At 38.4% G+C, this 25,736-nt stretch overlaps 1 protein-coding gene across 4 annotated transcripts in view; it reads right to left on the bottom strand.

Moving 5' to 3' along the window:
* Nucleotides 1-25,736, bottom strand: part of fhit (fragile histidine triad diadenosine triphosphatase) — a 140,726-nt gene that overhangs the window by 34,555 nt on the left and 80,435 nt on the right. For all 4 annotated transcript variants that reach the window (XM_057846248.1, XM_057846249.1, XM_057846246.1 and 1 more), the window contains exon 5: nucleotides 367-512. In XM_057846248.1, the coding sequence (XP_057702231.1) occupies nucleotides 367-512 (146 nt within the window). The remainder of the gene's footprint in view (nucleotides 1-366; nucleotides 513-25,736) is intronic.

Genomic DNA, 25,736 nt, shown 5'->3' with positions numbered 1-25,736 from the left:
TACTTGAATATTCAGAATTTAAAAAAGGTGAGCCAAGTTGTGTAGACACTGCACAGCCTACTAAAAAGTAATAATCCTTAGGTATGTTTAGAGCATAATGTTCGTTATAACAAATAAAAGTCACTATAACTTGTATGACACAAATCTTATCGCAGCACAAAAGGCAAACTAAACTTAAAATAACCAAATTGTTGAATGCAACCATTTAACAATAATGGAACACTGCCCCCCCCCCCCCCTCCAAAAAAAAAATACTTCCAGTTAGAGTAGCAATTGATAATTAAGAAAATGTTTGAATACAGAATTTCAATATAAGTTTAAACATGCTTTTCACAAAACCAGAAAATATTTTCTTGTTGTTTTTACCTGGATGGCAATGGTCAGCGAGGTGGCATTGAAGTGTTTTTCTACCAAGGTGGCAACTCTCTGGGTGGCGATGAATAAGTCTGTTACCTCATCAGGTTGAAGATCACGAAAACGCTCCACTTGTCTCAGCGGGCAAACCAGAACATCTGAAAAAGTTCTGTTAAGGTAATTTGAATTGAAGAAATAGTCACCAGTTGTTAATATTCTGTTGCAAGCCTTTGGCAAGTATTGAGCCCACAACACTTTAGTTGTGGAAATCTGGTTCCTTAATAGACTTAAGCAGATGGAAACCAACTTTTGTCCAATGACAAAGGAATTCTGATTCTCTATACAAATTCATTAAAACATGAAAATATGTGTCATCAGTATAATGGTATCAAGAATAAGAAATTGTTACTTATTAAAATAGATGTGTTTATAGGACAATATGTTAACCTGAGGGGTCTGCAAAACATCCAGTAGAAGAGAAATGAATTGCAAAAGGGTACATCCATTGTGTAATCCTAAAACTGATCATTTTCTGCCCAGAATGGATTGCACAGACTCAGAGGTCTTTGTGACCATTACAACAAAATCTTAAATTATGTTGTGAAATTAGCTATGGGACTGTTTCTTTATACAATGTTATTTAAATTCCCTCATCAGCATTATTCCATGCATTGGTCAAAGCGAGTTCAACATAACTTGTCTGGAGCAAGTTGCACTCAATGATCAACATGTTCGGCGAGTATTATAATTGACAGGTCTGCAGTACAATATTTTCCATTTCAATATGCAAACACTGATCTTAAACTATTCAATACTGTTAGATAGTAGTGAGTTATTACAATGCAGCGTGATTGTTGCAAAACCTTACACCATCCAAAGGCCACTTAGTACATACAGTACAACCTAATATAAACTGATGTAATTTAACACAAATCCAGTGTCAGAAAGTAGAATCTTCTTGATATTTTGGAATTTTCTATTATTTCAACCTGATTTCCTAATCAATCAATTCAGTAGTTTTTTTTTTTTGTTTTTTTAACAGTTGTGTTGTCGAGACTAAATTAAAAAGAGTTTTCATCAACTGATGTAGGTGCAAAATTGAACTGTTTGGTCACAACCAATACCGCCATGTCTGGCGAAAAGTCAACACTGCATACCACCAAAAGAACCTTCTCCCAACAGTGAAGCATGGAGGTGGGAATGTCAAGATCTGGGCTTGCTTTTCATCCTCAGGACCTGGACAACTCCACATAGTCCAGGGAATCATGAATTCTGAGGAATATTGTCAAATCCTAGAACATAACCTGACACCATCTGTTTTGAAGTTAAAGCTTGGCAGAAGGTGGATCATGCAACATGATAATGATCCAAAGCATTCCATCAATACAACCAAGGAATGGCTGAAAAAGAAGAAGATTCGTGTTCTGGACTGGCCCAGTCAAAGTCCTGACCTAAATCCCATTGAAATGCTGTGGCGGGGCCTGAAGCGAGCAGTTCATGCCAGACGCCCATCAAACCTCTCTCAACTGACTGCGTTCTGCAAGGAAGAATGGGCAAAAATCCCCCAAAGTAGATGTGAGAGGCTGATTAGTCACTACAGAAACCGTTTGGTTGCGGTAATCTCTGCAAAAGGAGGCGCAATATCCTATTAACTGAAGGGGTTCACATACTTTTGCACACATGATATCTGAGTTTTTCTTAAATCAACCACTTTTGTTAAATAAAGAATGACAATATAACTATTTCTTTTGTTTCAGTCCATTATTTGGAATGTCAGTATTGTGGATTTGGGTATAACTTAACATTTAATAAGGTTATTTTAGTTTTTTTTACAAAAAATCTGACCATCGCTGTGGGGTTCACAAACTTTCGAGCAGCACTGTATTTCTTTGTTTATAATTTGAGTGTTAAAATGACTCAAGGTTGAATTCAACTTGCAACTCACAATATACTACAATACAATGTATAATTTGTTGCATACCAACAATGAAACCAGATCACAAACATTCAGTTATGCAAGGATAGATTCCAAGCGAGAGGCTCAGAATCAGTGATGTTCTGCTTGACTATTGAGCATGATGAGAATGCCTTGCTGAAAGGCAGTTGCTGAAGGGTAACTGGAGTAATATTTTTCCAACACCTAGGTGCCATTGTCTACATTTTTGTCTATAACAGGACTCAATGAGATGAAAAAAAAAGAAAAACTATAGTTCACTTCACTGAAGAAAACCCAACCTGTCACGATGATTGAAATTTAGCATTTTATACCAGAGCGCTCTTGTCAGTGAGCAATTCATCCCAACAACCACAGTGATAATGATCAGATTTTGTTTTGTTTTATTGCACATATTGTACGAGGGGTTTTCAAAAAGTAATGCACCCAACTTTATTATGTACAAACAAATTATAATAGCAACATGTATTATACATCAAAATAAAGGTACAAGTGTGAGGATTACATTTTTACTCCTCCACAGTCTCCACCTCTCTCAAGAGGTACAGTCCACCTATGAACGAGGGCATGTATACCAGTGTTGTAGAACTCAGCCAGTTGATCTCTAAGCCAATTCTTGACAGCAGTTTTCACTTCATCGTCATTGCCATATTGGTTGCCCCAGAGTCCTTCTTTCATTGGACCAAAGAGGTGTTAGTCTGACGCCAAATCAGGAGAATATGGCCGATGTGGTATCACAGTCTATCCAAATGAAGTGATGACCTCCATGGTCCTGATGCTTGTGTGAGGACTTGCATTGTCATGCTGGAGGAGCACATTTGCCATGCCCAAGTTGGACCAAACATGTTGAATTCTTGCTTTAAGCTTCCTAAGAGTCTCATTGTATACCTCAGAGTTAATGGTTTCCCCCTTCGGCAAGAATCCACAAGGATTACACCTTGAGAATCCCAAAAAACGGTAGCCATAATTTTGCCAGCTGACTTTTGGGCCTTGAACTTTTTGGTCCTTGGTGAATTTGGGTGATGCCATTCCATTGATCTCCTTCATGGTCTTCAGTACTGTTTTTAAATCACTGTACCCATCTTCTTACAGTACTATAGTCTATGGTATCATCCTTGTAGACATTTTTAGCCCGTTGTGAATCCTCAGAGTGGTTTCTCCCTCTGCATTTTCAATTCAATTACAGCTCTTTGTTTCTGACGAGCTTCAAGAGGGTCAGCCATTTTGGAAGCTAGTTTAAGCTTTAAAAATCTGAAAATAAGAAAAACACATATAACAATCACAAAAAGCTGTGTCCTATCATGTTTGTGCCAAATATAAACAAGATTGGTAAAATCCTGTACGAGCAATGCACTTGAGTGCATTACTTTTTGAATGTCCCACGTACATGTGCGTGTGACTGCATGTATGACTTCTTTCCTGGAAGGAAATCATGTCACATGCATTAAAATACAGTATTTATTTCCTCTGTGATCCTGTGGTGACAGAGCTTGTTGACTTAAAAGATGAGCTGGAGCCAAAATGGAGAGTAGGGAGGCAGCAGATAAACACTCTTTTCTATGTGTAACAAACTTTATTTGCTCAACATTTCCCTATTACGTGCTCATGAAGGGAGAGTTAACTGCGATCAATTGCTCAGGATTCAGATTTGTGACACTGTAAAACTGAACTTGTATTTAGCGAACAGAATTTAAATTTCAAACTAATACATTTCATACACTAAAATTCCAAATTATAACATTCAAATTTGTTTTTTAAACCAAATATTCAAGTTACCTATTCATATTCAGTTTCTGGTGGCACACCTTTGAACTCATAAAGAGGAAGCGTACATGCAGTGTTAACGGCTTTAGAATATAACAGCGTTTCTAACGGCTTTATTTTTTAGCGTGGCGAGCGTCATCTTAAACTTTCAGGCAATTTTTTATTTTTATCTTTTACATACAGTTTGTGGTGTCCACCAGGTGAGTACAATTAATTGAAAATAACACAAGGTGAGTACAATTAATTGAAAATAATGTACTGTTTTTCCACTAGTTGCGCATTATCCTCACCATCATCAAGTTGGCGTTGTCCTTGTAGATGCTACAATAAAATAATAACTTATTTTTTTTAATTACCAAAAATAGTCACTTGCCCTAAACTTTTCTTGAATGATGTATCCATGAAAATTTGCGTGATGTTTTTTTAATCAAAACAACTAGAGCAAAGGCAGGAGATTCAGAGGCCTACCTGCATGTCGAAAAATATATCTAGGGGTGTGACGATACATACAGTCAAGTCAGGGGGTTCAGTACAACAGGTAAAAAAACAAAAAGGCTTTTTTTTTCCTCAGCATTTGAAAGTTAAAATTTGTATACGTTACACTCTTACACAGGTGAAATTAAAAAAAATAAAATAAGAAGTGCGACCTGTTTTCTTTTTTTTTAATAAAAAAAAAATCAGTTCAATTTAATCAGTTAATATAAACATCTTTGATGTGAAAGATGTTCCAGAATGTATAATGTAATAACATGTAGAACATGAAAAGTAACATCAGTTACTTTGCTTAGTAACTAATTACTCTTACAATGAGCGAACTGAGTTACAAAATCAGTTACTCTTTGGAAGGAGTAATTTGTGACTAACTTATTTTCTCATGTCCAAATAAAGCATTCATTCATTTATTCATTCAAAAAGTAAGATTAACAACACTGGTTATATGTTGCCCACTACTAGAACTCACAAAGAGTGCTTTTCCACATCTTGACGCGGGGGAATCTTCTGTTATCTATTAAGAGTTTGGCAAAGAAAATGAAGATCAAGAACATGTAATATTTATGATTTTTTTTTTTCTGAAAACAATTACTTTTATTGTGTTTTTATTTTCCATCCTTGAGGTATGGTGACTGCAATAATAACAAGGCATTGCAGATTGGTTTTACATTGCAAATGCAATCATTTCTTAAAGGGAAAACATTTTTCTTGCTATGTCAACTCCCCATACACATATTGTCTCTCCCCACAAACCAAAATCTATTAAAATTCCCAATGCAACAATGTAATTTTAAAAATATAACAATACATTCACATTAGCCTCAAATATTGCGTGCATCTTTCTTGACTTCTATTAAGCTGCTCTTTTAGATCACATTTACAATATTTGGAACTGTGTTGAAGGTAGAGGGCTGTTTACATAAAAGAGACATGACTTGATGAAGTACAATTAATGCACATGTGACAACAGAACTTTGGCTGAAAAACACAGTCTGAGGGCCCGTTTACATGGTGATGCTGCGACATCAAAACGCAACGATGGTGTTGCGGAATGGCCTCGCCTTTACACAGTAATGGCGAAAACGGAGGGCGAAGACGCAGGCTTTTGAATCCGGTCTTCAAAGTGGAACGATTCAAATTCAGGACCTGCTCCGCAGCCATATATATGGAGCGCTCTCGCTCCGATGACGTCAGCACTCGCACATGTCACTTTGCATGCGCATTCGCTGCAACTAAACATTCACAACCGCAAATATGAACGTCAGCCTGTTCTTTGTGTGGTGCACTGTAAATCTGTGTTTTTGTGCCTTTCAAAGCAAAAGCTTCTGATATAGCAGCATTTTATTAAAAAAAAAACCATGGACCCCATTGTTTCGAGTGGGCGGGTATGTTATCTTCCGATCTGAGGAGGTTGTTGTCAAGTAATTACATTATTGGCTGTCGCCTTGTAAAACTGCATTGCCCCTTAGGACCTGGTATGAATACTACATCGTTTTCACGCGTAATTCAACATCGTTCAAACGCACACGGAACCAAGACGGGCACGTGTAAATCATCATCATTACGGCTCTTTCGTTGGGGCTGGTTTCCCATTCCATTGCGTAGACCTAAATAGGAGAGATTGGCCCCCTCCAGTACTGGTGGGCTTGTGCCAGCAGATTTGCATCCTTCAAGTTAACTCACAACAACCTGTTCTGCTGTTTTTGTCCCGCGTCACCATGTAAACGGCCCCTGCCCCAGCTCACTCAAGATGTGTAGAAAATAGTTGAATAGTTAAATAGTAGTTAATAGTTAAATTGGACTTGTACTCGAGTGATCGTCAAGCCGCTTTCGACATATTGCCGTCATTGTGACTATGTTTCACACTCGAGCGTAACCACACGTGTTGCTTTTAAAAATGTACTGCTGTTTCACTTCAATTCGGAGATGTCACAACGGCTGCCATTGGCGAGCACACCAAAGCAGTTTCCTCTGCATTTCCATAGACTTCACTATCAGTTGACGGGACAGCTCCCACAGACATTGTGCCACGCCTTCCAGAAGGAGGCCGACGTAGGCAGGCAGAGTTGTGATATACTCAAACACATGTTGTGTTCTAACGCCGGATTTAAGTTGTAACAGCATGAAAGTTGTATTGCATACAAGCAGGCAGGTATGTCTGAAGAGTGATTTGGTCGAGGATTCAAGGTAATTATTATATAAAATAGCACCATGCATGCACTTTGAAACGTCCAAAAAAATGATTGGAAAAAAATTAGCCTAACAATAGCTTGAGATATTTACGTAAAATGAATGATAACTGACCTTTTTTTTTTTTTTTTTGCTTTTAACCAAGAATTTAGAGTCTTTTACGTTCATAACTATAAATAATTCCCGGATTTACGCATTTATTTACAATAATTTTCAACCTAAAAAGCTCATTCTTTTGTTCCGGCCGCCACGTTGGATTACACAATAGCCTAATAGCTTGAAATATTTACGTATAATAAAAATATAAAATGGATAGCAGTTTTTTCTGCACTGACATTGGCATTACTGATTGGCATGTCATCTCGTTATAAATGTTCCCTCATCTTTAGTCAATCCCACAAAATGCAAGTAAGACTGCTGTTAGTCACTTGTAAAAGAAGCTCACTTCACAAATAAATAAGAAACACTAGGGGAGAAAGTCTTTCTCTGTGTAAGCATCTACTACACACTCCCAACATAGGAGGCAATGATGATAGTAGCAGACCCTCAATCAATCAAAATGCCCTTTGTCCTGGCAGTTTAAAATCCTGGATGGTCAAAACAAAGAGATCCATCACTGCCGCTGCAACAATTGTCTCTTTCTGCCTGATTACAACTGGCCTAGAATGGCCTCGATCACTATATCTGGGCTGAAAAACGACATGTACTTCACATGAAGAAACGAGCAACGGGTTTGCTTGTGATAGACTGTGCGCGCAAAGCAGTAATGGAAAACAAAGAAAAATGTGCCAAATTTAGTTTAAATCATTTTGTAGGACATTTTAATAAATAAGTCAGCCAACATTTGTGATTAGTCTAATTTTCCCATAACAAACTGCACGAGAAATGTCGATAAATTATTCAGGTCTTAAATGAACTACTTCAGCCAGAGTGAAATTGTCCACATTGGACAGCTATCTTATTATTTGTGACAATGCCTATAGAGTTATAAAAACACTTGAGGAAAGACTCTTGACTTAGGTCATCGCAAATCGTGCATGAAAGGGTTAATATAATCTTCATTTATTGGAAGTCGGCATTTGTGGGCTTCAAAAATTCCCAAAAAATCTAGATAGTGTTATAGGAAATACATTTGAAAAAGATTATCTAGGTGTATTCTGATTTACTGTAGTCGATGTTTACTTGTAATGGATTTGGAACATCCCTGCCCAGTCAAAAACTGCTAAAGATAAGAATACGATATGTACAATGAAGTCACGAAGCAGTTCGGAATCTCTCTAAAAATTATTTTTCATTTTATATCCCCTATGGTACTTGATTTAACCTGGCTGTTATTCATGTTCGCATAAATGTTGAAAGAAGTGTTGATGTCTAGTTTGCACTGTACTATTTTGTGGTGCTATTAAACTTTACTTCGTCTATAATGACATGCATTTTAAACAGTGGCGGATGCTGGTCTTTCACTGAGGAGAAGCTTACAGTATGTCCGCTTGTGAGGGCTTTGTGACTGTGGAAGGGCTCAGCGGCTCCCGCTGCTTGGTAGAGAAAGAAACAAGCGCGCCAGAAGTCAAGTCTCCAAACACAAACAGCTCCAAAAAAAACAAAAAAACAACAACAACAAAAAAAAACAGAAATAGAAGCTAATTTTTTTACTAGTCTTTATAACAAAGCACATGATGCTCAGATGAATATGAAAGTCTCCAGTTCAACTCAAAACAACGGAATGAAAATTGAAAATGCCTCCCGCGGATGTTAATCCCGCAAGATCACTAATTCGCTAAATTCGCTGTCAATCAAAAAGGGATTCAGCCTCAGACAGATGATCCAATCATCATGCCGACAATCAGAGCATCCGGGCCAGCCGAGCTACACCCAGTGCCCATAGAACCACAGAGACGCACAGCGTCCGATGGGCGGAATAAACCCAGCCTTTACCCAATGACTCGTCTTGATTCGCAGTATTGTAACAATGCACTCTCAACTCTGGAGATGCATTGCGTCCACACTATTTAAAGGACTGTGAAGCCGCCGAACGAATGAAAAGCAAGCTGCATCGTAACCAGTGATAAACGAACTCTGAACAAAAGCTGAGCGAATTCTAGTACATATTTAGTCAATGACATGTACAACAACAGAATACATTTGTGCACCAATTTTTTGACATTTTGGGGAAGCTCAGCTTGAAGCAATTGCCACTGATTTTCAATCATTTGTAATAAAAAACCATAACAGAAGGGGAACACTGTGGACGTCAGAGTTTTGCTTCGAAAATACAAACTAGCTGTCCTAAATGTCATTTTTCTCACGAACAACAAAAAAACAACAACAACATAAAATCCTAAATATCCCTTCAGATGTAGTTTATTAAGTAAGATACACAAGTAGCTACAGAAATCTGGACAGTCTTAAAGTGTCTACTGAGCCGAGAGAAGGAAGATATGATACGATACCCGACCGATGAAAGGACGATGCACAAACACTTTGGAGGTTAACGTGACAACAAATAGGTCACTGGAAACTGGTAACCGAAGCCAGGAGCTAATAAGTAAGGGGCTGTGTACACGCTATGGAAGATAAAAAAACAATAAATGACTAAGTTGCCATTGTTGAGCTGAAGTGCTAAAACATTGTAGCTTTCTAATTTAAAGGAACCCTACATTAGCACTACAGCAGGGTTGTTGAACTCATTTTGGTGCGCGGGCCACATTTATGTCATTTAAATCTCATTTTGGCAATGCGAGTTTATTTTTGGCCGAATAAGTTAACTCAATGGCAGCCATTCGATATCCAATCCATTTTGACCCAGAGGAGTGTATGAATGTTCGTTCTTAAGACACCCCCGTCAAAATGGATACGACATTGAGCACTGTCAATGGCACTAGAAGATGAGCATTCACAGCCAGTCCATACGGTATAAGTGAATTGTACATCTATTGTTGTCAGTGGCATGCATTAGTTAATTTTTTTCATAACTTCAGTGCAATTTTAAGATACTTAAGCGTCACTTCCTGTACATTTGGATAATTTCCAGTTGATTTGGTGTCATTTCCTGTTTGTTTTGGGACCTTTTCGGTCACTTCCTTGTTAACTCATTGACTATGAGGGGGCAAACGAGTGCGGACACGAAAGTGAGCCAAGTAAATTAGTGCAAACACTTGATCGGTTTAGCGGCTATAATGTCATAATAAAAGCATGTGATGTTGTACTCTACAGTATGAATGAGCTGCAATATGCCTGTCAGGCAGAACAACCCCGTGGGTCAGATTTGACTCCCTGGCGGCCCACTTCTCGCCTGTGCGTTTGACACCCCTGAACTACAGGACTGTGCAACGTTGTTGGCCGTGATGATGGTTTCAATAAAAAGTGAGGCAACTAATCATTTCTTCTGAAATAATAAGAGTTACTGTGTATAGCTACTTGGCGAACAAAATACATTCCCCCCCCCAAAATAGCGACAATGTCCGGTGCAACCTAAATGTTTTTTTCTTTTTGCCAATATGAGACACTACTGCGAAGCAACATATTGTTCAGAAAATACGGTACTATCCATCTTTGGTGCTATAAATTGGATTGATGAAGCGATATGAACCCACTTTTGAAACCCTGCAATTTGGTTAAAATGTCAAGTAATCATCCAACATCTTAAAATGCGTATGACACCAAAAAGGATGTTTATTTCATATTTCAGTGTTTTATGCGCCTGAATGAAATGAGCTGCTTAGATGTGTGTGGAACCGATCGTTTTATACATTTGATTTTTTAATCCCGCGCCATGAAAATGAGTTACTTCCGGCTCCAGTATCGGGTTTAGGATGAATGTGAATGTGACGTCACCCGGGTCAGCGTTTCACAATACAGCATTGCTTTATGGCATGTAGATGTGACAGGGGATTCAGCTGATTTTGCGGATTAGTTCGTTTATTTTTCGCATCACGCCAGCCAAACGGCTGCAGGCTTTGTAGCGGCACCGGGGAGAGGCGTGAGCCTTTCTGAAACTCAGAAAGTTCCCTTTCACCCCGAGATCGGCCAAAACAAGTGTGCGACAACTGTGGGACCATTGGACTTACGAGGAAGTGAGTAAACATCGTGTTTTGTATTATGTCATATACTGGGATCATGGCACACGTTTTAATATGGAGGTGGCTGATTGGCCACCGAAAATACCACTCGGCCGACGACCGGCGGCTTGTCGCACATCCTCCCGCTGGGAGAGCGATATACTAGGCTTATCGCCCTCTTTGTGTGCCCGGTATTCTATCAAATTTTCCACCCAATCAGAAACTGCAACTTTGTGATAAAAATGGCCGCGAATACAGCGATTACGAAGTAAACCCTACAAACTTTCTTTAAATAAAGGACTATTTACTTACGTTTGATCATGGACGGACATGTAGAATAGATCCCCTCAGACACATCCTGCCATGTTATTTGCACAACAACTTCACGCCGCTCTCTTAATGTTTGTCTTCGCCGTGTAGTTAAACATTAATTTACGCCATATTCGTGTTGACCATGTGGAGCTACGCGCTCCTCCGACGTCGGCCGGTTTGTCCGGGGGTAATTCTCCAGCTGTTTCCCTGGCAAACATGCTCTCCTGCCTGTAGCAGGGGACGAGCTGTAACTTGCTCACCGCTGGGCAGGTTGCCGATCGGCGAAGACAATTGACAACCCCGCCGCTGCGTATCCCGAGTAGTTTTGAGTGGTTTTTCGCTTTGAAAGCCGAGAACAGACTTTGAAACATCACTCTGTTCGGGTTAGCATGTCGGCTAGCTGTCACGCCTCCTGGTTTGTTTACGCTCAAGGGGCAGGGAAATGACAAAAGCCTGACTAATTCCGATGGCATAAAATATCGTTCGGAACGTGCGACATTAAAGGTGAAGTCAACAGTTTTGACCATTATGGGGTAATTTTGCCATGTCTTACTGAATAAATGCATTTTTAATATTTCATATTCCATTTAGCACAAGACTGTTATTTGTCATGACTAAACCATTTATTTAGCAATCGGGGAAAAATACTTCGATAAACAGAATCCCGTAAAAATATTGGAGTAGAGAGATTGAAAGAATGACATTTTGCTGCTCTCTTTAACGCATTTTCCTCGTTCTGAATAATTCCTCCTTAATGGGCTGAAGTCTAAATCAGATGAAACCATTCTCCTGCCGACATTATCCTCCTGTTGGGGATGCTAGAGCGCTATAATGGTGGGCGTGGCTAAACCGCAAATTAAAAGACTAATTTGTCGTCATCTGCACTTTGCCAATTTGTTGTATATAGTCGAGTCGTCTCAAAATATGATTATAATTCACATAATAGTGCTACTTAAGACTTTTTTTTATCCTGTCGTACACACTTTAAGAAGAACAGCAATTATGTCTTCCATCATGCATGCTGCTTCTTGTGAAGGACGGGTTGTCCCAGTTTCTTATACCTGATGAAACAAAAGGTAGGAAAGGAACTTAACCTCAAAACACAAGTACTTTAATATATACTTAACTGAGGATTTACACTGAAAATGTCTGTGAAGTTCCAAACGTGCCCACTCCGATTTTCAGCTGTAACATAGCATTTACTATTCCAAATATTCTCTGAAGGGGGCCCAGTGTTTGGGAACCATCATCCCATCTCTAAAGCTGTTGAGCATACAGTAATACTGTATGTATTAGTTAATTCTACAGAACATCACCATCTGGTACTTTGCAGTCACTGCCAAGGACAAAGCTGCAACTTATAATTTCCCCACTGACAAGGCCAATTGGCTACCACCTGCCATCTCTCCAGAACTTACAATTCTTATGGACCTTGAGGAAAAAAACGGCTTGGCTGAACTTCTGAACCACAGACTTGGTGTAGCATGTGACATTGCCATTCTGTTTTTGTAACGTTTTGTCCCTGTTATTTTTCCCCTAGTAAGTGTAGAAGCATGCTTTGTTGGAAATAGAAAAGTTAAATAGGGTGACCAAAGGTCGTTACTTCTCGTCCAATGCGCTGGTGGACTTTTATTGATTGAAGAAAATGTCCATCTTTCCTTCTGTGTACGTATGTGTTGCAAGGTTCTCAGCTCTCACACATTTCAAGTTATTTAAATGCACTACGCCATCTTACATTTCACACAAATAAATTATAACGCGTCCATTATCTTTATGACAAAAATAAAGACGCCTGATCTGAAAACCGTTTCATTTACTTTTGCCCGCAACTGTCATATTGATCAAAACAACATGCTATTTGGGCAAATGGCAGTTACACACATAGATATATGCAATAATAAAAATAATAATACATTTTATTTCTAGGGCGCTTTTCAAGGCATGCAAAGACGCCTCACTGAGTACGACTGCCTAATGAAGGCAAAGTACCATATAATCACCATCTTGGATGGAGCTTCCATCTGATTTGAGTGCATTTATTTGCAGAACTCCAGTAACATTACACAATTTTCACATCAATTGCTATAAACGTCAGGACTATAGAGCAAGGTAAAATATCAGCCACAGTGACACATTATAAATGAGCGCTTTTATGGCAAAAAAAAAAAAGTCTGAGAATTACTGTTGCCCTCTGTCCGTTGCTCAAGAATTATACATCAAGAGGTAGTCCCCGGGTTACGACATACCCGACTTATGTGATTTCGACTTTACGATACATGTCTCGTCTGCTGTTTATTCTCCAGTCGTTTCTTTTTTTTAGTCACCTAACAGTGTCTCGTCTGCCACCTCACAGCAGTTGTAAACTATGGTGTGATCGGTGTTACCAGAGGGATGTAATATCTATCTATTTTTTTTCTTTATTTTGTTAGTATGACATAGACTACATATTTTTGGATAGTTATTTTGAGATTTAGGGGGTATTTAAGGTTAATTACAGGGTTAATTCCGACTCGAGCAGACATTCAGGTTACGTTGCTAGCGTAGGAACGGAACTCGTTCGTAACCCGGGGACTACTTGTGGTCAGTTACCGTGAGGCTGGGCCAAGTGTCCTCTTTTTTGGATATTAAAATATGTTCACTCTAAAGTTAATTTCATGTGCTTTCAAAATGTCTTGAATCGCCTTTCACAATAGACAAATTAGGTTGGTGAGGTTGGCACGCTTTCTTCTTTTTAATTTAAAAGAAATCTGCCACAAAAGAGGGCAAAAATAAAATATTGGCAAACCACTGTGACAACTTCGAAGGAAGATACTGTATGCCTTCATATATGTAATTACAGAGAGTTCTCACCAGAGGGAAACGTAACTTTTGTGTGCATAGTTGGACCACTCACAGGATATATCCAGTGAGATAATCAAATTCTATCTGCAAAGCATCTGAAATAAAGGGTATTGTATGAAACAAGTTCAATAATCAATCCTCCAATCAAAACACCTCTGCCAATGCAAAAACGTTTGGTTTGCCTAACCCTCAGCTTCTTGCCAGCATTCCGGCAGGCAGGATGGAGAGAATGTCAGAAGAATAATTGTTCCCTGTCATGTTCCTTTCAGAAGAACAAAGGCTCACACTCATTCGGAGTGTGCCTCAAGCTCAAAAGTGTCAACTTACTCAAACACTTGCAGCTTAAACACACATCATTCCCACATGATAAAAGAAGAAAGCCGTTGAATCAGAGTTTCGTTTCATTATACTCTATTGAGATTTGACAGGCTTTGTGCCTCTGAGCAAGACTCAAATCATTTATATTAGACAGTGACTGAGAAGATGTGACGGTCTTTTAAACTGACTGTCAGTGATTATCCAAAAAGAACCACTCTATGAGAGTATCAAGGGCATAACAGCAGAAAAATAACTCAAAATGTCACTTATCAAGACATATTAACTCCATAGAGGTATAAAATTCTCATCATGATGGGAATGAGATAACAACAGCACAACAAATATGTCCTACCACCATGAAATAAACATAAAGTACATTCAAATTGGGTCTTATTATAAAACAGGCCAGAGTTCATAGAAGGAGATGGTTGTGAAACCCGGCGGAATTTAAGGAGAACTTTTTGCTTTTATTTATGGCATGTCACGTGACGTCTAAGGTGCACAAATGGCAATCAGCGAGTATTTTTTAGAGATGATCTGGAAATAAGCTAACTAAAACATCTGAAGAAGATATACGAGTGATGCAAGGGTTTAACTGCTCTGTGCTTCGGTTCGGATTTTGCAGACCTCGCAGGGAATAGAAATTTTTGAGCTGCCTGTCGCAAAAGACCGACTGGCTCGGAGCAGTGACAAAACTATTAAAAATTGATCAGGACTGTTGGTAGCAGATCAAAAACGAGTTCACAATTGCAAGAAATATTTCAAACTTGATGATACTGAACTAAGTAAGTACAGGCAGACATGTACATTTACATCCACTGGCAGGAGCGAGGGCGAAGTAATTGACAGTCCACAAATACATATAGGGAAAACCTCCTTTATTTGCCTCGTGTTTGATATTTCACGAACAAAGAAGTGATTGAAAGTACCCAAACGTTCCTTACATAAAGTCTCGTTTTCAAATTTTTATGATTGATTAACTTCAGTTTCAGGCTGTTTGTTTGAAGTTTGCCGATATTTTCCTTCAACAACCCCCTTTGACAATTCATATAGAAATGTGTTGGCAACTTTGTTTTCAATTTTTTTTAAAATTATTATTAAAAAATTATTATTTTTTTTAAATTATGAGGTTGGGTTATATTTTTTCACATGAGAAATGTAATGGCATATGCATGAAAATGCCCTGAAGTGCGTGAGTTTAGAACCTTTCAAAACACCGAAGGAAAAAACAGACATTATCTTCAATTGATAAAAAATAAACCCAGACACACTGGACAGGACCTAAAAAGTTGACTTCTCCAGGGAAAAGAGGATCAGTCATTGTAGGTAGGGCATGGATATTTAAGTGCAATTTTTGTAAACAAGTGAACGTTTTGTGTCGGTAGCAAGAAATTAGACTCATCAATTAGCTAATTTAGAACTTACATTGTTACCAATGTGCTACTGCTCAAATGCTCCAATACCTTCTAAAATGTCTAAAATAACTTTTAAATAGTCTCCTCATAGCAACAAAAATGTCTACTGAATTCGCCATTGTCTTCTAGTTTTCAATGTGTGCATCAACGGGATTAAATGACTGGTACCTTCAACCTCACAGGGGACCTATTGGTCTAAATCTTTAATGTTCACCGGCTTTCACAACAACCTCTATACTAAATCTGAACAGACTAAACCGGCATCCATGATATGGCACTCTATTCACTATAATGGAGAGCAAACCCCTACAGTATCTCCATTCAATACTTATGATTTTCCAACTATAATGAAAGAGGCAAATAAGCAGATTTTTCATTAAAAGCAAGCCACCAGAGTCGTAGCAATGCTCACAAACTGCATTGACTTCACATATGATCACATCACACGTTGCTCAATTCAGGTTTTGTCCAAACGAAGCATAAAGCACTCCACACTGATTGACTTGGCGCTGATGTCCCAGATAATGTACAGTATATTATGTGTTGAATATATATTATCCTCACTGAGGTATTTTTGCCAATAATAATTTTGACAAAGGATTAGTTGCCAGGCAACAAGGATGTATGAATTGACAGGTGTTGATTATATTATTGTTTTGGTCCATGTCATGTTTTTGTTTGTTTTTTTGTTCGATTTGGTTTTGCTGTGGCTGTTGTGAAAGAGGTATTTAAATAAAATTGAGTGAAGTAAAAGACATTGAATTGCACTAAGTAGGAAAAAATACAACAAAATGACATGTCTGAGTTAATACCAAAAACTATGAGTGACAAAGAAACCCTAAGATCTTCAATCGCTCAAAGAACAAATATAGGTGAAGAAGGTTGCCCTTTAGTCAATTAGAATACATTAAAAATAATCAGATAAAGGCACAAAAGGTCAGAATATGTAGAGGTACATACAACAACAACAATGCAAAGCAGACAGTCGGTATAATGTAGCAAAAGCCTGGGTTGAATCAGGCACAATTATTTTCAGCATAATTGTCACCAACTGAGCTATTTCAATCAGCTGTGGTTTGGATAAAGGACTGGCAACCAGTCAACCAATGTCCTTTACGTTGGATGGTAGGTAACACTGTAACAAAAAAAATGGATCTTTAGTCTAACTTGCTCCCAACCAAGGTGAATGGGCCAGTTGTCACAGATTTTGAGAAGCAATCGCCGGTCAATCAGAAACCAGTCGCTGGAATCGAGTGGAGGAACTGTGTAGGGGTATAGCAACAGCAATATAAAGCAGATCATCCACATTGTGTGCCGAAACCCAAGGTTGAAGCAGAGACCTCTTCAGATACAATTAATATAATCCCAACTGAGATATTCTAGCCTATAATGATTAATTATGGCTAATCAAAGGAAATTGGAGGTCATGAGGATAAACTGCAAAAAAAAGACAGTTGTGTGAATTACATGCTGAAAAGCTGGGCAAAAGAGAGACCTTTAGCTCATCAATCAATAAAAGGTTGCACACAGATGAAGAAGACTGGCAGTTAGTCAATCAGGAAACAGTCACATGTGTGACTAGAAGAAATGTGTAGCTTTAAAACAATAGCAATACGAAACAGAATGTCACATTATGTACCAAAATCCAGGGTTGAACCAGGGACCTTTGGATCTTTGGAGAAAGGACCGGCAATCAGCTAATGAGGAATCTAGGCTCAAAGGATTGAACATTGCAACAAAAAGACCTGTGTGGGTTACATTCAGGTGATTGAAGCAGATGCCTTTTAGATTTTCTTTGTAACACACTCCCAATTAAACTACTAAGGTATGTTGCCAGAGTAATAGGTAACAAACTATTCACCAGTCAATCAGACAATTCACAGACATAAATCGGGGAAACATACCTGTATAGTGCTACAAAAAGAGCAATTTAAAAGAGATGCAATATACATTTGCAAAAACCAAATTGCTTCTGTGAGCTTCTTATACTCGTCGTATAGTTTGTAGGACAAGTTGCTGATTAAACCTGAGGTGGAAAAAAAATTCAGCATTGTACTCTATCGAGAAACGTTAGCAGAACAGATTTTACAGACATCTACAGTGGGGAGAACAAGTATTTGATACACTGCCAATGGATTTTCCCATTGGCAGTGTATCAAATACTTGTTCTCCCCACTGTATCTGAGAATATTTTTTTGACAGGTCAAACTATCTTCAAACCACAGACATGTTGATTGTGACCCAGAAGTGTTTGTAAGACCGCATAAGCCAGCGTGTTGCTTCTCGCTGTATTTTGATTACGTCATCACAAGAGGACTAAAGTTTTTCACATTATTTGGTGGTAAATTTTCTGTTCTATTTTAACCAATAATTCATTTTTAGCTTTTTTCGGCCGATAGTTTTCCGCGCAGAATTTTCGGTCACATCTCTAATACATAATATATAATTCAATAAATAGGAATTGACAGCTTTGTCTCAATCAATCAATTCTATGAATATTGAACAGGCTTTTGAATCTCATATGATTAAACAGAAGAGTCAAGACAAGGGTTCAAAAAGAGAAATACGGCAAAAATCTATATTTGCGGTAAATGCCTGCAAGAAGTGCGCAGAGCTTTGAGATAAGGACATCAAATCACTCAATTTACAGGCCTTCATCCTGCTTTTGCTTATCTGGCTGCCTTGTGAAATGTACAGGGACTGGCAGGCTGAGCAAGAGCTGTTTTTCTGGATCACAGGGCTAAAGCTGTCAGAAAGCCTTGGACCTCAGAGACACTGACTTGTCAAAGTAACAAACCTTGTCAGGGTTCAATGCTCCACGCTCCTCGCAAAGTCAGATCTTTGCTAGAAGCTTGAATGTGGAACATTCTCGTTGGCTACTGGGAAAGGAGCAAACCTTGTGACACATTAAGATGGTAGATATTAAATTAAATTTGATGTGCAATTCATATCTAAATTATCCGTTCAAGATACTGTGAGTAAAAACACCCAGCCTTCTTCATCACTAAACTTGCAACACAACAAAAACAAAATATAGTTGTACATTGACGAAAGAACACGTCACAATACGTAACTATTGTGATACATGCTCTAAATGATACTGTGGTTTGAAACAGCAAAACAGAAAGCGGATTGCAGTGGCGTGGGAAGTGGGTTACTGCAACACCTCTTGGTTTTGGGAAGCAAAAAAAAAATTTTTTTTTTTTTTTTAAATAATTCAATGAATAAAATATATTGAAACAATAGTGTATTTAACTTGGGAATTAAATATATATGTTGAAAGTTATGTTTTGTTAATAATATGGTAAATAGGGTTGGGCATCGAGCATCGATGGGAACTGGTTCTATCACTCCAATGCTCCCGGAATCGTTCGAATTTTAAAATTTCGATTCCATGTTTCGATGCCCTGACCGCTGAGCCTAAAAAAATGCTCAAGTTCAAAGACTGATATTTATATAGAAGTTAAAATTAGCCCTGTGAGAAGTTCATATAATTTTAAAAAATTCATCGAGAAGTTAAGACTTTAATATAAACCATGCAATTTTTTTTACCCTGCCTTTTTTTTAACCTGTCTCTTATAACAATCAGAATCGAGAATCATTCGGAACGGGAATCGAAACATGGAATCGTAATCGGAACAGGAATTGTTCAATTTCAAACGATGCCCAAACCTAATGGTAAACACCTGAAATGTTCAAAAATTAATTCGAGGTCGAAAATGAAGATGATTATGATAGTTTATATGAGTGCCCAGCGAAAAGTTAGCTGCAGATTTAAACCGTGGAGGACTTCAAATAGGTAAGACATGCTTCCATTGCAGCCATATTATTGTTTATTGTTGCTGTTAAGCTGCCGCCGTGGAGAGCGCTGTTGGGTATACGTGAGCAATTTATTTGAGTGTTGTGAAAAGAGGTTGTTATATCGAGGCTTATTGGACCTTTAAGTTTTCATACGTGTTTGTGAGTCATTGCGCCGTCTAGCCGCGGGGATTTGCATGATAATACACGCGCTTTTATTCCCAATACAAAAACTCCAACACACACTGTAGGTGAAACAAATTGCTATCTTTGTAGTAGCCTTGTACCAGTGCGTAAACTATCCTGCATGCGTGTGTACTGCCAATGTGCACGCCTTGCATGGAGAAAAGGCGTAAGCAGGACAAATTTGCACCAAAACGCCTGTTTTTGGATCGAGAAAACCAAAACAAGATCCTCTGCACCCCCTGCTATGAGTCACTTGAAGCGCCCCTGGTGGATTGTGTATTTTTGACATGACACATTTCACAAATCTGCGTGTAACAAGTACAGACTTAAATAAATCTTGGTAAATTACACCACAGAAAAACATGCATCCCTCTTAATGCAGTTTACAATAAAATATGTGTAGGATAAAAGAAAAAAAAATCACTTCAGCTGACAAAATAGTGAGGTATACTTATATATACAGTGTAACACAAAAGTGAGTACACTCCACGCATTTCTGCAGATATTTAAGTATATCTTTTCATGGGACAACACTGACAAAATGACACTTTGACACAATGAAAAGTAGTCTGTGTGTAGCTTATATAATAGAGTTAATTTATTTTCCCCCTTAAAATAACTCAAAATATAGCCATGAATATCCAAACCCCTGGCAACAACAGTGAGTACCGTAATTTGTGGACTAGTGGGCGCCCCTGATTACAAGCCTCACCCAGTACATTTTCAAAGGAAAAACCATTTTGTACATACATAAGCCTCTCCTGCCTATAAGCCGCGTGTGCCCACTTAGTAACAAGAGACATTGACAAAGACATACACAGTTTTCAAAATTTTAATAACACACCTTAACTTTTCGTTCCAAACAGCGCCGGCAAACACGGCAGTTATATAGCAGCGGCACGGAAGTAACATAAGCATAAGCATCAGCATGGCCGTGCAGCAATAATTGTGCTGGTTAATAAAAACATAAAAGTCTTTGTTAGCAATCTTCATCTTCCTCCTATGCATTCAAACCATGGAAGTCTTCACCCTCAGTGTCGGATATGAAGTCGCTCAGATGCACTTCGCCACGCACCTCAGTCTCTCCTTCGCTGTCGCCTTCAATGTCTCCCATAATGAGGCAAAGTCACTCCCAGCCTGTGCCGTCCTCCTTGCGCTTCACGCTGCCAGGCTCCCCCGGCAAACCTGTGCAAAAGCTGCTCTTCGCATGTGGCGAGTCTTGGCAAACGATCTCTCGCCGCTTGTCATCAAAGCTTCCCATACAACTCGGATGGCCAATTTAATTTCTTCTAGCATTATTTTCCATGATGCAGGTCTGCCAATTCTACTCATACACAAAGACTAGGGTCCGCCACCTCTATTCATGCACAACGGACAAACTACCGGTAATAGTGCAACCAAGTGTCTTCCTCGACACATATATTCCACGTGTCTCACTCCCACAATCCATGCTCGAGCGCCCCTGGCGGCCGTCAGAAAAATACACAAATTGGCCGCATCATTGCACACGCCGCAGGACCCAAAACTGAGGGAAAAAAGCAGTGGCTTGTAGTCCGGAAATTACGGTACATTCCTTTGAAAAAACGTACATCCCCAAATCCAAATTGAGTATTGCATGTCATTTTCCCTCCAAAATGTCTTGTGACTCGTTACAGGAGTGCTATCAGCATTGCTGCAGAGATTGAAGAGGTGGGGGGGTCAGCCTGTTAGTGCTCAGACCATATGCCACACTCTACATCGAGTTGGTGTGCATGGCTGTCACCCCAGGAGGAAGTCTGTTCTGAAGACGGTACTCAAGAAAGCCCGCCAACAGTTTGCTGAAGACATGTCAACAAAGCACATGGATTACTGGAACCATGTCCTATTGTCTGATGAGACGGGCTGGCTTGCCAGGGGTTTAAATATTATTGGCTATATTTTGAGTTGTTTTGAGGGGAAAATAAATTAACTATTATATAAGCTGCAAACAGACTACTATACAGACTACTGTCATTTTGTCAGTGTTGTCCCATGAAAAGATATACTTAAATATCTGCAGAAATGTGAGGGGTGTACTCACGATTGTGATACACTGTGTATATATATATATATATATATATATATATATATATATATATATATATATATATATATATATATATATAATACTACAGCTAAAAAAAACAACGACGGGAACGTGTATAAGTAACAGTCAGTGTTTTTAAATTTTGTGATACTATATATATAATACTACAGCTAAAAAAAACAACGACGGGAACGTGTATAAGTAACAGTCAGTGTTTTTAAATTTTGTGATACACTGTATATATATATATATATATATATATATATATATATATATATATAATACTACAGCTAAAAAAAACAACGACGGGAACGTGTATAAGTAACAGTCAGTGTTTTTAAATTCTGTTTTAAATGACATCCTTCAGCATGCTCCTCAAGGGCATCCTTCAGGCCTTTCAGATCCTGTGTATTCCCGGAAAAACAACAGCTGCATCAAGGCTTTGTTATTGTCCCCTGCTTTTGATCTGCAGTATAAAAAAAGTCACCTTAGCTGCTGAGTTTCCCGTTTGATCACACACCAGCAGTCATTTGTTGTGAAGATGGCAGTTGTGAAGGATGACAAACTGGTTTCTGTTGTTTTGTTTAAGCCCCCATCTGGTGTTTGGCCTTCGATGAACGATTGTAGGAAGAAGGAATGTGTAGGAAAAGTGCTGAAATGACAATCTATAAATCTCCTTCACTGTGAAAGATGAGTCATTTTGGTCAGCACTCAAAGGCCTCTGAGGAGATGCGTTCACATTACGGTTCGAGACATTAAGCTGTGGCTATATGCTTCCCACAGAAGAAAGATTGATGGTGTGAAATTTGCTGAAAGATGTGTCCAACTGTCATATTTTTTTCTGTCATTTTTGACAAATCTGAAATCCCAAACCAGACGTTCATCAATTGGCTTTCACAATACAGATGCCAGGTGGCTCTTAAATGTATTTATAAAAGGTGCCCACATTAACAACAAAGATTTTTTTTTGTTACTATTCCGTTCTTGTGACAAAGTTTCAGTTTTACTATGCTCTTATTTTAAAACCAAAGTATTTTAGAACCATAAGTGCTGCAGCTCGTTGTGATAATGCACATGCATATACACTGCTGGCCAAAAGTATTGGCACCCCTGCAATTCTGTCAGATAATGCTAAATTTCTCCCAGTAAATGATTGATGTAAATTGATTGTGAATGAATTACAAATGCTTTAATAATAATTATTTATTTTGCTTGCTATGAAAAAACACAAAAGAGAATGAAAAAAATAATTCAATCATTATCATTTTACACAAAAGTCCAAAACTGGGCCAGACAAAAGTATTGGCACCATCAACCTAATACTTCGTAACACAACCTTTAGACAAAATGACGAACAACCGCTTCCGGTATTCATCAATGAGTTTCTTATAATACGCGGCTGGAATTTTTTGTGTGTGTATCACTTTTACTGGCACTAAAAAATTTCGAGGAGGGTGGTGGGATCCCTGCCACACACAAAAAAAAAACGCTAAACTTGCTGCTAGCTTTACAGCATACATCTTTCCCTATTCGTTCCAATGTCATACGATATTGTTTAAGTATAATTAGAGTCATTACCTCACCTATATTCATACTTTGCAAGGCCACTGGAAACACAAATGTATTTCAGTCAAGAATTTACAACACTTGCGCAGGTCCTCATGGGAAATGAGGTCTACCGTTAGGCAAAATACTACCGTTTTTGTCCACTGTCGTCGCCAAAATGACCAAAAACTAGTGATGCACGATAATACATTTTTCAACCGATACCGATAACTGGTAATGTCAAGCCGATAATTCTATTAAAAGATTTATGTAAAATTTTAAAGTATACACAAAAGAAAATATTACTGTGCAAAAAAATATAATTTATTGCTCTTTTTTTCAACATAAAATATAAACAAGTCGTCAATTCCAGCATCTAAATAATGACAGATTGTCTGACATTGTGTAATGGTAAACTTTTGGCAACAATTACTTACAGAGTAAATATAGTGCCTTGCAAAAGTATTCGGCCCCCTAGAACCTTGCAACCTTTCGCCACATTTCAGGCTTCAAACATAAAGATATAAAATTCTAATTTTTTGTCCAGAATCAACAACAAGTGGGACACAATCGTGAAGTGGAACAAAATTTATTGGATAATTTAAACTTTTTTAACAAATAAAAAACTGAAAAGTGGGGCGTGCAATATTATTCGGCCCCCTTGCGTTAATACTTTGTAGCGCCACCTTTTGCTCCAATTACAGCTGCAAGTCGCTTGGGGTATGTTTCTGTCAGTTTTGCACATCGAGAGACTGACATTCTTGCCCATTCTTCCTTGCAAAACAGCTCGAGCTCAGTGAGGTTGGATGAAGAGTGTTTGTGAACAGCAGTCTTCAGCTCTTTCCACAGATTCTCGATTGGATTCAGGTCTGGACTTTGACTTGGCCATTCTAACACCTGGATACGTTTATTTTTGAACCATTCCATTGTAGATTTGGCTTTATGTTTTGGATCATTGTCCTGTTGGAAGATAAATCTCCGTCCCAGTCTCAGGTCTTGTACAGATACCAACAGGTTTTCTTCCAGAATGTTCCTGTATTTGGCTGCATCCATCTTCCCGTCAATTTTAACCATCTTCCCTGTCCCTGCTGAAGAAAAGCAGGCCCAAACCATGATGCTGCCACCACCATGTTTGACAGTGGGGATGGTGAGTTCAGGGTGATGAGCTGTGTTGCTTTTACGCCAAACATATCGTTTTGCATTGTGGCCAAAAAGTTCAATTTTGGTTTCATCTGACCAGAGCACCTTCTTCCACATGTTTGGTGTGTCTCCCAGGTGGCTTGTGGCAAACTTTAAACGAGACTTTTTATGGCTTTCTTCTTGCCACTCTTCCATAAAGGCCAGATTTGTGCAGTGTACGACTGATTGTTGTCCTATGGACAGACTCTCCCACCTCAGCTGTAGATCTCTGCAGTTCATCCAGAGTGATCATGGGCCTCTTGGCTGCATATCTGATCAGTTTTCTCCTTGTTTGAGAAGAAAGTTTGGAAGGACGGCCGGGTCTTGGTAGATTTGCAGTGGTCTGATGCTCCTTCCATTTCGATATGATGGCTTGCACAGTGCTCCTTGAGATGTTTAAAGCTTGGGAAATCTTTTTGTATCCAAATCCGGCTTTAAACTTCTCTACAACAGTATCTCGGACCTGCCTGGTGTGTTCCTTGGTTTTCATAATGCTCTCTGCACTTTAAACAGAACCCTGAGACTATCACAGAGCAGGTGCATTTATACGGAGACTTGATTACACACATTTGGATTCTATTTATCATCATCGGTCATTTAGGACAACATTGGATCATTCAGAGATCCTCACTGAACTTCTGGAGTGAGTTTGCTGCACTGAAAGTAAAGGGGCCGAATAATATTGCACGCCCCACTTTTCAGTTTTTTATTTGTTAAAAAAGTTTAAATTATCCAATAAGTGTTGTTCCACTTCACGATTGTGTCCCACTTGTTGTTGATTCTTGACAAAAAATTTAAATTTCATATCTTTATGTTTGAAACCTGAAATGTGGTGAAAGGTTGCAAGATTCAAGGGGGGCGAATACTTTTGCAAGGCACTGTACCTAAGTTGCACAAAAATGCCTTTAAAAGTAAGCCATTTCTAACATATTTAACATTAATACACTGCAAGACACACCTCCTTAAAACTAGTCAGTTTTAAGTGTAAATCTATTGGAAATAAGTGAAATTATCTGCCAGCGCTTCAAGTGTATGTCTCTCAGATTTCTTGGAAGAAAAATAACTAGCTGAAAATAATCTTAACAGCCTTATTTTAAGCAATACATTATTATACTTAATTCTAAAAAAAAAAAAAAAAACTTGGAAGAAGAAAAGATTTGGAATAATATTTGTGGCTACAGAATATTATTGTTATTTCATTACAACAGGAATGTGCATATTTAAATTGATAAGTGTTAATAAGTGCTAATAAGTTTTGATTATCT

This window comes from Corythoichthys intestinalis, chromosome 9, assembly GCF_030265065.1.
Source record: "Corythoichthys intestinalis isolate RoL2023-P3 chromosome 9, ASM3026506v1, whole genome shotgun sequence".
Lineage (NCBI taxonomy): Eukaryota > Metazoa > Chordata > Actinopteri > Syngnathiformes > Syngnathidae > Corythoichthys > Corythoichthys intestinalis.
The sequence above is the reverse complement of the archived record's forward strand: the minus strand, read 5'-3'. Positions and strand labels throughout refer to the sequence as shown.